Below are 11,232 nucleotides of genomic sequence, written 5' to 3' on the forward strand. Positions count from 1 at the left end.
GAGACTGGGGGTGTCTTGCAGGAGGGCAGGGTCTTAGACGAGAGCATAGGGCTAGGAGCTTACTGTGAGCCGACAGCCAGATTAGGGATTACCCTAAAATGGTAGCACTTCAAGGGTTGGCATTTCCACAGAGCCTGGCACCATTCCTGACACGCCACTGCCACTTAGTAAACACCTGTGGAGTGAATCAATGGGTGGCCACTATGGGGAGGGCAGCGGAGGGGTGTCCGGAGATGGAGGCCTGTGGAGTGCGGTCTGCATGGATGAGGTGGGTCAGGGCAAGGCCATAAGGCTGGAGAGGAGGGGAGGATTTGAAAGGACTGGGGAAGAGAGGGCACTGGGCTGTGCTGGGGACTGACTGAGAGAAGCCCATGACAGTGCCCAGGGCTGTGCCCCCAGCTTGGCCTGTCCACATAGCACAGTAGCTCATCAGTTTCTTCCAGGTCTCCACTGGCTGTGAAGCCCGGGTCTTGTGACAGAGTCAGCACTCTCCATGTGCTGGCAGTCGCATCCATGTCAGGGGGCCCTTCACAAGCCCTTCATGCCACCTCCAAAAGGAGATGCTGGATGTGGAAACATCCCCTGCACAGCCAGGCCAGAACGGGAGACTGGTGAGTGGTGAGCTGGCTGATTTCTCCTGCCCTCCGTGCGCACACTTCACTGCAGCCGTGAAGCTCAGCTTCCAAGGGCAGGCCCCATGGCCCTGTGAGCAGAGTCTCATCTCCACGTAGGACTCAGCTGGATCTGGGTTTTGTTTCCCAATAATTGGTTTGTTGGAATGCTGACAGTTGGGCAAGCGTGAACAACATAGAGAAGAATTTCTAATAATGATGAGCACATTTGGAAAGCAGGCTCAAATCATGTGAAGGGAGGAAAGAAGTCCAATGTCTGCAATGTCTCTATGTGGCAGGAAAGCCAACAACAACAACATTGACATAAATGTCTTCCGTAGAAAATTGTTTGGAAGAACCAATTAAGGCTAAAATATGTATATCCTGTGACCCATCAGTTCCTTACCTGTCTTAGCATTTCCAACAGGAATCCAAATATTATTCACCAAAATATGAGCAAAAAATATTCAAAGCGGCTTTATTAATGTTAGCCAAAAAGTAGAAACAGCCTAACTACTGCCCATTAACAGTAGAATGGGGAAATAAATTGTGGGATATTCATACAATGGAATACTGCACCGCAATGGAAAAAGAGATGACAACTACTGTACATGCAACAATCAGGAAAAACTGCACAGACACAGTGTTCAGTGAAAGAGGTCAGACATAAAAGACAGCATGGTGTACACTCTCACTTAAATGAAGTTCATGAACAGGAAAAGCTGTGGTGATAGAGATTGGAATAGTGGCTGTACTTGGAGGGAGGAGCACAAGGAAGCCTTTGGGATGCTGAAAAAGGCCTTTCTCTGGGTACTGGTTAAATGAGTGTAAACATTATGAAAATTCTCTGAACTGTGCAGTTAAGATTCGCATACTTTATTGTACAGTAACAATAAAAATTAAACACGTTTTTAAAAAGGCCTCCCCACCCCCAGAAGAATAGCAGGCTCTGGAAAGAGATGCTGAGGTCTGGGTGGTGTGTCAGGAGCAGGGCCTGGGAAGTCTGTGTTAATCTTCCCTTGAAGTTGAAAGAGAGAGAAAAAAAAGGAGAAAGGTTTTTAATTAATCATCTCTCAGGTTGAAAGAGCAGGTCTGGGCTAGCGATAGCATCAGTGGCAGCAACATGAAACTGTTTCACTGCGCCTGTCTCCAACCACAGTGAAAAATAACTGAAGATGCATCTTTCCTGGCAGCGTGGCTCAGGGTCTCTTCCCAGGAGGGAAATTGGTCAGCCGTTGGTGCGGGTGAGGCCTGAGCCCAGAGAGGGGGCTTCTGTGGGCCTGGCCCCGGGATTTTGTTTGGCTCACCTCCTGTGCAGTCCTGGGGTAGTTCCCCTGAGGAAGGCCCAGAGAGGGCGGGGAGCTTCCAGCACCTACAGCGGGCCAGATGCCTCCTCCTCAGCCCAGCGCCTGCCTTGGGGGCTGCTGCTCTGACCCGCCCTGCAGGCCTGCGTGCTTCTAAGTGGCCAGCATCCAGTCTCTCTCTGCCACATCACTCACCAACTACTCTCTCTGCCTGAGCCATGGGCCGAGGAGAGCTGGTGTGGGGCTGTGGCCGCTCCATTCCTGCCACACCCCACTTCACAGATAAGAAAGCTGAGGCCAGGGAGGAAAATAAGTGCCAAATTTCTGATGTGTGAAAGCTGTGTAACAGTGTGGGAGGGCCGAGGGCTGGAGCTGCTGGATCTAGAATGGCCAGTTGTTGGCCTTCAACACACACCAGCAGCTTGCTCAGGATGGTATAGTATGCGCTTGGTCCTTGAAGCTGCTGCTGTCTGCTTTAATCATGCAGACCCGAATTACCAAGCACATGTATGTGCAGGCATCCAGGAGCCAAAGGAGTAAGGCTCAAGAACACAGCATACCTGGTTTCCCGAGCTGGTGCTGCCCACTTGGGCCTGTGTGGCAGAGGCCAGGCTGGTAGCCTGGTAGCTGTGACTCCATGCACAGGGCATGGTAAACGTGAGGATGCCTGGGCAGCACTTGCACCCTCCAGGCCCATGCTGAGCGCTGTCCTGCCTGCAGGGAGGAGCAGATAGACCTCTTCTGCTGTCCACTGAAAGAGGCACCTTGACTCTTGCCAGGCAGAAATGCTCTGTCAGCTAATCGTTAGCACCTTGGCTACACAACCAGTATGGAATCAGTTAACGCAGTATAAGCCACTACCAAATACCTCATTTTGCTGAGGACTTTGAGGATGTAAATCTTCTTAAGGCAAAGAGAGCCCATGATGTCCAATGACCTTGGGCTCAGCCTGTCTTCCTAGATCATAGAAAGAGCTCACCTGTTATCCCACCTCACGATTCACCATCCCAAAGAAGCTCTTGGTCCACAAGGGTCACCCCAGCACTGGCAGCTCTCCAGGTTGCTGTGCTAGTTTCACAGTCATCGTTTCATTGCATAGACGGACAGATCAGCCGTTCCTGTGGATGAAGCTCCTTCCCTTCTGGGTAACCTCTCCTGGATGTGAATTCTCCGTCAGAGGACATGCCATACCATGGCCCAGGCACAGACTGCTGGCCTAGTGTACGAGGGCTGCACCACTGCTTTCGTGTGTTCCTTAAATTCCTGGTTCCCACTCAGCACTGCTAATCTCTGAGGAGCGGGCAGCGAGGAGGCAGAAGGTGGTGGAGTTGGGGTGGTCCCTGGGGAGGCTCCTTGAGGGAGGGCCATTCCATTGTCTTGGGAAGTCTTGCTAAGGCAGTGAGCCCTGATTGCTCCGGCCACCCAGCCCCTCTGTCCCTCCTGGCCTTGAGATGGCCCAGCAGAGCTAAGAGTGTTTCCTCGGGGCCAGGCCTGCCCATGGTTACCTCGTAAGGAAGGCATAGTCTGAGGATGCTCACTAATATCCTAGAGAAAGGGGCCGGGGCCAGGGATGTAGCTCAGTGGTGCCGGCGCCCGCCTCGCAAGCGGAAGGCCCTGAGTTCGATCCCTGGTACCAAAAAAAAAAAAGAGAAAGGGGGTACCCGGGCAAGTCTCAGGAAACTGGGGGTCAAGGCCATGTTTCTTGGGTCCAAGAGTCTATTCCAGAGCCCCAGCCTTCCAGGATAACAGCATTATTTTGATCAGTACCAACAGGCTTCCAGGAACTGTGGGCTCAGGCCTGCCTGTGAGCAGCACTGCTCTCTGGAGCAGCAGCCATGCGGTTCTGGCCCCCAGCAGCCTCCCCAGCACCATATGCAGAGCTAAGCCTACTCGCAGGAAAAAGCCTGGTGGCCCTCACTGCGTTCTCTTCAAGGGTGGCTCTGTTGACCTTGATCGAGGCTTAAAGCTGTCGGGATGAGGGCCGTCACCTCATGCAAGATCGCCCCCCACCCAAGGCCTTTCCCAGCTTCTCTGTTTACCAGCAGAGGTACCAAAAGCTTTCTGGCAACCTCTCTGACCCAAGTTTCTCCACGGTTGAGCCAGATGCTTTGAGGCCGTTCAGTTTGACAAACACCCTGAACCTGGGCTGTGACCTGGCCTCTGGAGCTAGAATCTCCTCTGTATCTGTGGACTCTGTTCCTGAGAGACTGAGGTACCTGTCCAAGCTCACACAGCAAGCTAGCAGCAAGCTAGCCGCAGACGGGCCTTGTGCACACCCTTCAGACCCGAACCTGACAGGTGACAGGTACCTATGTGTAAGTCTTATCCCTCTCCACTCTCAGGTGCCTCAGGCTGCATCAGGAGCTCAAGGTCAGAGTGGCCTGGTGCCAGCTTATTGGGAGCTAGGGCTTTCCTGCCAGGGTGTCCCAGCAGACCTTGGCAGATGTGCACCCCACTTACCAAGAAGTAGCCTTAGGAACCCAGGTAGTATACCCCAGGGACAGGAGCTCACAGTCTTAGGTGCCAGGTACATGAACTTTCTCCAGTCGGAAACTACCCTTTGGCCCTGTTCCTGTACCACCCTGTGACTTCTAATCCAGGGCCGCAAGGCTACCCTCTGCATTCTGGGGTGATCGGGTCACTTGCTGACTTTCAGCTCTTAATGTGGCCTCCAAAGGTGGAGATGACCAGGGGTAGCCTGGGGATCCAAGGCAAGGAATGGCGCTGGGCAGGTGTCTGGCTGGCCTGTGTGCTTGTCACAGGCACAGCCTAAAGTTTTAGAGCCTGTTTGTGGGCAGATTCTGCAAACTTCCGGCAGGCCTGGTTTTGGCCAAGTTGAGGTTGCAGCGTGATATCTTTAACGATATTCCAGAATAAACAGATCTTTATCTGTCCTGTTTCCTTAAAAAAGCTCATGGCCTAAGAATTTCGAATCATAGGCAGCTGTTTGGACGGTGGGGTAATCCCAGGCATCCCCAATAAACTGTTCAAATGATCAGAGTCACAGTTAGAATTGGAGGTGTCACAACTGGGTGACCCCATTTGGCAACACTGTGGGACCTGAGGTGCTGGTGGCCGAGATGCCCTCAGAAGGCGTTGGGAGCTGCTCATAGCCAGATTAAGGGCTTTGTTTTGAGATTCAATGACTCCTTGCCAGTCCAGATAGGGCCCCCGTGGACACGCCCCCTTCCTGAGCCCCACACTGTGCCCAGTCCCCTGTGAGTAGCCAGAAGTCCTCGTTCTTCTGATTGATTTAGCAGGGCTGACATTTCTGTGGCATGATACTGGGCCCAGGGTGAGGAAGTTTGCTGATTAGAGTTAGAGCTCCCTGTAGTTGAGAACAAAGGAAGAAAGGATGTAGGGCTTTGAGCCTCCAGTCTTGCTGCTTGGATCTGCAGGTGAATGGGCACTGACCAGCTAAGGAAGGGGGTCTGGAAAGGATCTGAGTCGATTTCCGAAGGACAGGGGAGAAAGAGGGCATGAAAGACACTGAGGAAGCCCCTCCTGTGTCCCACTGTCAGGGAGATGTAGAGGGAAAGACCAGGTGGGCTCCACCTGCTCCATCCAGGGCCAGAGGCTCTCTCTCCCCCACCTTTCCAGTCCGTGAGGCGCCCAGCATGGCTGAGCTCTGTCATGACTCTCACTCTCCAGCTTTCCACACTTGAGCTTTATTGAAGCAGCCATTGCTAATGTATCCATTACAAATGTGTCCTTGGACAAACACCCCATCTGCCCCCCCCCCCCCCCAGATGTCACCCCATCAGCCCAGGGCCAGCAGATCCCACCCCACCCCAACTCTAACCCTGGGAGAGGACAGAGTCCCTGGGGCTGCCCTGGATCTTCTCACATGATTTCCATCCTTCTATGGATGTGATAACACTCTCTAAGGCTTCCTTGAACATGGAGAAATCACTTTGCTCAATCGCACTGCCCTTGGATGAGCCTGTTGGCTAAATAAGAAACATAGGTAAGTCATCATCGTAGCAGAAAAAAAATGAATAAAGTAAGAGCAAACTCTTGTCATCCCAGCCACAAGTCTTGTGAGCCCCCGTTCCTAGGAGGTAACTCAGGGAGGACCTTTCTTTCTGCCACAGAGGAGACAGTAGGGGCCGGGTCTGAGGACCACAGTGGCCATGGAGAGAGAGCCAGCAGCATGTAGGCAGGTCCCAGGGCCAGCCAGGACAAGGGCAGCAGGACACGCAGGAGATGGGGGTACACAAAGGACCATGCAAGCAAAGAGAGAACAACCCAGTCATTTTCCCCAGAAATGCCCCCTGAACTACAGGACATTTCCCCAGCATGAGGTTTCTCAGCCCAGTGGTGACCCAAGGGCGGGGCAAACTGGAGCAAGCTCTGCCTGGCTGCCTGGCCCACCGGAGCCAGGCCCAAGGTGCCCTTCCCTGTCCCCGGGCAGAGTCGATAACCGGCCCGGCTCTGACTTATCTCAGACCTGCCTGCCCTCCACTGACCCTTGAGGGGGACGGGGACTTAGCCAGTGATGCAGACGGAAGCTCCCAGAACCACCACCTGAATCTGTTTCCTTGTGCCCAGCTTTTCACTCCCACCGTCCACCCACTGTCAGACTGGACTTCTTTGGGATTTGAGACAGTCCCAAAGAATAGCTATCTGTGGCCCAAGAGTGGCACCTAAAGCCTCAGGGGTGGCAAGTGATGCCCATAAGAAGCTCTTTGCCCCACTGGCTGTGGTAGAAGCAAATGTCAACTTCCCTTAACAGTGAATAGTAACTTACTTTCAGCTTTGGGCAGATTTCAGGGAGCTCCTTCATGTTTTGATAAACATTATTTATGTGCCTGTTGGCTTTGTTGTGATCTGTGAGGTTCTTCAGGGTAGAGGTGAAGAGCTCCGTAAACTCTGCACAGCAGAGCTCCTGAAAGAGGGTTGGGGGCACTGAGTAGTGGGAGTGCACTGTGGAGCACAGCTGAACCCCCACCTCGTCTGTCCCTGGCGACCCCGGCCTGGTGGAGCCCTGGACCCAAGCTCGGGCCGTGACCTGATTCACCCACAGGAGACCCATGAAAGCAGCAGATGTCTTGTCTCCTCCCTGGCCCTCACCCCTGCTCAGATGGTGCCAGAGGAGGCTGACAAAGCCCAGGACCTGGCCACTGGTCTATCTGTTGGCCAAGCTGGCGGGTCTGTCGTCACATTTTCAGTCTCCAGCATTGCCTGTTCTTTTCTCCACCCTTTTCTCCTCTCCCCCCTTCAGATATGGCTCCAAAGGCCCTTACCTCACTGGTGTTCTGGGGCCTGTTGAAGGAACCCTACAAGCAAGAGAAGTTGGTCAGAAACACAAAGGCCACCAGGACAGAATTTTGATGAAGATCCAGGCTTACCTTATATATCTTTTTGTCATCAGTGAGATCCCTCTGAATCTCATCACAGAGTGCTGTGAGGTTTTTTTCGGGAGTCACAGTGACTCCCTTCCTTGGTACAAAATGGCTTTCTGACCCCCAGAGCACACAAACCAGGAGCACGTATAGGTGCATGACACCCTTCGAAGGAGACTCCAGCCAATCTGAGCCCAGGCTCATGGCTTTTCTGTGGGAAGGGCACCTATTATATACATGAGTCTAAGGAAATGCAAACCTCTTATCAGTCATCAATGGCTTCTGAGGAAGACAGAACCTTATCGCTGGGCAAGATGTGCTGCTCGTGCATTTTTAATGACACAGCACACTTCATGGATCCTTGTCTTTACTGAAATTGAGGCTTGACCTGTGACTGGTGATTTGGAATCCATATGTGGAGTTGTGGCCTTTCTTCCTGAGTGTGGGCAACGTCTCTGGCCAGGGTGGGTGCCGTGTGCAGGTGCAGGACGGAGAAGAGGGAGCAACTGATATGGTGGGCACAGCTTCTGAGTGCCAGCAGGGCCTGCAGCTGCAGGAAGCGGCTTTGCCAGGCCCACGGGCAAGGACAGGGCTGGCCCCTCTGCCCCCGAGTAGACACACTCCCTTCCTTCCCTCCTGGGAGGGACACACAGGACTGGGTCCAGGGAAGAGGCCTTCAGCTTGGCTGTCATAGCAAGGAGACTGCTTTTCTCTTAGCCAGGTCATAGGTTTTAGAAGAAAGAACCTGTTGGATCTAAAACTTGATGTAAAAATAAAAACCAGTTCAGAAAAATGCTAGACTAGACTCGTGTTCCAACACACTGGGAACTTACACTGTGACTCTCAAAGATTACGATCACACATTTGGGGGAAAGTTGGGTAAATATGCTGAGCTCTGACCCCTGTGGTTTGGTTTCTTTTTCTCTGAGTAGTTCGTTCATCTGCCGATTTACCTATAGAGTAGGGCATGAGAGGGCAGGGCCTGGGCCAGAGAGACAATGTCCCTTCTCTGGGTTAGACCCCCTGGGATGGCCCTTCTGTGGGCAGGAGCCCTTGGGCATCCCAGGAAGAGCAACTGGGTATATAGAACGCTGAACCCCGGCCTGGCCCTGACCCCCAGCAGAACCTCAGCTCCCTCCCCTACCGCCCCACTTTTCCTCCTCCTGAAAATAAACCAGAAAAGGACACAAAATCAGACTTTGAATAATTTATTATGGCAAAACATCTTGAATAAATACAGGCTGTGAGCTTAAATAAATAAATAAATAAATATTTTAAAAATATAAATATATAAATAAATATTACAGATTCTGACCAGTATGAAATATCCTCTACCATGGCCATGTCAGGGTCCAGGTGGCACATGGCAGGTCCGTGCCAGCCTCGTCAAGTGGCTGCGGCCCACTCCTTGTCCCTCCCGGGGGAGATCCTGAGTTCTGCCTCTTTGGGGTGAGAGCAGCAACCTGAGTGGTGAGCTCCGAGCGCTGGCCCGGCTGCCCTGGGCTGCCTCACTTCTGCACTGGCTTCCAGCAGTCAAAAGGGATGGCAAACAGAAAGTCCTTGAGGTTCTTTTTGAAACTTTTGAAGGTGACAATCTGGGTCATACAGGAAGTTTCCTTAAGGAAAAAATGAAAAATAAAAAACACTTGAGGCCAGGTGAGTGGGTAACGTGGAGAGGCAGCAGCGCATTTCTGCATTGCCTCTAAGAACTCAGAGGCCAGAAGGCCCATTACTGGGGGTTGGTCAGGTGACATTGTTGCCACCCATGTGCTGCCCAGGGCAGCTGCTCGGCGGCTACACAGCTCTGCCGAGGGTGGCTGGGGCCGGTGCCCTGACAGCGTGCCCTCCTAAGCTGCCTCCTTGGTCCGGGGCCAGGGCACAGAGGTCGGGCAGAGGCCGCCACCCATCACCCAGACCTTACTCCCTTCCTTCAGGAAGAAGGGGTGTTTGGCGCCCTCATCCTTTCCAGGAAGTTCCTCCTCCTCGCTTCCATGCAGTCCAGGCGCCCCTCAGGAAAGTCCTGTCAGGAGGCAGCACTGGGCCCTGGCACTTCCTGCGGACCTTGGGCAGGCCCTGACCTCATTACTGGCAATGACAGAATAACAAGGAGGGAGCAGCTCCCACGAGGGAGCACTGTGGGCTTCGGAGCTCCCTGGCTGTGACTCCTAGGGTTGAAAGGGTGCAGGTTGCTGCATTCCTCAGGGCTCCTCATTGTACATCTGTCGACACAGAAACCTCTTGGGTCCTGACCAGCCACAGCCTCCCCAGCCGCCCCCATGCTCCCAGCAAGGGCACTCACCGGGGTGGGGGGGCAGTGCTGCTTGTAGTGGCTGGCCAGCATGGCCAAGGAGCCCTTGAGCCTGGCCAGGCTGCCGCGCAGGCCCTTCTCTAACAGCTCCAGGCGGATCTGCAGGCACGTCGGCTCCTATAGAAAGTGCCCGTTTCCTGGTGAGCAGAGGCCACGCGCCAGCAGTGGCTGCCCTCCCATCACTCCTTCCTGTGCCATCCCCTGCCCCCAGGAGTAGGGCCTCAGAGGGGCACAGAATGATTCCTGACTAGTCTCAGGCTGGGCCCCGTCATACTGCTGCTCCGTGCATTGCAGACACCTGTCTGTCCTCCCTCCCTGCCTGGCTCAGGCCACCCTCAGCCAGCACAGCCACATTCTCAGTCAGACACCTCCGGAGGGTCCCAGCCCCCACTCGCCCCAGCATTCAAGGAGAAGGCGTGGGGCATTGCCCCAAATTGGCTCTGTGAGCAAGTGTTGCTTCTAGAACCCTCTCTCCACATGGCTTGGACTCGGGGTACAGTGAGTGCTCCAGGCCCACAGCCACATCTCGAGAAGACCCCACTTTCCTACCTGCCCCGTGGTGATCCTTAGCCTTTGAATGCTAGGCCTGCCTGTGGCTACTCAGCTGATAAAGGAACCCACAAGACCACCACAGGAGCAAGGCAGGTGGCACCCAGATGCTGCCCCCTCCTCCTGGCAGCCAGCTGACTGGCAAGAAAGTGGACACCCCTGTGAGGATCCATCTAAAATCCAGCCCCCCAGGACACAGGCCCTCAAGAGGAGTGCCAGAGAGAAGCATCTTACCTGGGGGTCAAACTGGTCATGGACAACTTCTACTGTTTCGTTCTGTAGAAAGGAAAACATCGCGTTACCAAGCTGACAGGAAGGGCCAGTGTGGGGCTGGCCGGGGGCCCAGGTGCAGCCCGCACTCTCCCTCACTCACCAGCACAGCATCAGGGTCACTAGTGTGGTTCAGGAGGCTCAGGGCTTCCTTGATGGCATCCACGTGTTTCCAGGGCCGGGTGACGGGGCTGGGCGGGAGGGTGGGTGCACAGATGCAACAAACCACAGTGCCAAGGAGAAGCAGGTTCTGCAGCCACATCCTCCTGAGGACTTTAGCCTTTCTCTCTGAGTACTGGGCTCACTGGCAGAAGAGCCCTTATATACACAGTTAGAGGAAATGATTAATGGTGACCACAAAAGCCAGGGAGGCGGGGGAACTACCTGAACTGTGGAATCTCCTGGCCCTTATCAGCTGCACGTGGGAACAACAGCCTTTTCCCCAGGTGGTCAGGCTTGGGGGTTTTCATTAATGAGCCCTTCCAAGAACCAACAGCCCACTGCCCACCTTCTCAAGGGCTCTCCAGCCCTGCCTGGGCACTTTTGTCTGGCCCTGGGCTGCCCCTCCTTTGGAGGAGCCTCTGGGCACAACTTGGACTTCCTGGCCTGGAGTGGCCAGGGTGGGGCTTGGGAGATGCTGGGTGGGGCTCCTGCTCCCTGACTCCCCATCCCGCCTGTTATCCCAGAGGTCTTTGGGCAGGTTTTGCCCACCCTCTGGCCATTCCATTCCCAGCCTTCCCCTCATCTTCCCGCCCTTTCTGCCCTCTGTCAGGCTTGAGTGTGAGCAGAGCTCTTGCAAGCCTGTCACTCTGTTCTCTTATGGTCCAGCCAAATGACACAGCCCT

At 54.1% G+C, this 11,232-nt stretch overlaps 1 protein-coding gene across 1 annotated transcript; it reads right to left on the reverse strand.

The window, feature by feature from the left end:
- Positions 1 to 8,446: 8,446 nt before the first annotated feature.
- Csf2 (colony stimulating factor 2) lies at positions 8,447 to 10,660 on the reverse strand. The gene is made up of 4 exons (XM_004836630.3): positions 10,491 to 10,660; positions 10,352 to 10,393; positions 9,560 to 9,685; positions 8,447 to 8,876 (listed from the first exon to the last, which is right to left on the reverse strand). Exons 1-4 carry the CDS (start codon positions 10,647 to 10,649, stop codon positions 8,769 to 8,771), a joined length of 435 nt encoding a protein of 144 aa, XP_004836687.1. The 5' UTR covers positions 10,650 to 10,660; the 3' UTR covers positions 8,447 to 8,768.
- Between the last annotated feature and the right edge of the window lie 572 nt (positions 10,661 to 11,232).

This window comes from Heterocephalus glaber, unplaced genomic scaffold (genome assembly GCF_053883595.1).
Source record: "Heterocephalus glaber isolate CG9 unplaced genomic scaffold, H.glaber_assembly_v1.0 deba00001606, whole genome shotgun sequence".
NCBI classification, from domain to species: Eukaryota; Metazoa; Chordata; class Mammalia; order Rodentia; family Bathyergidae; genus Heterocephalus; species Heterocephalus glaber.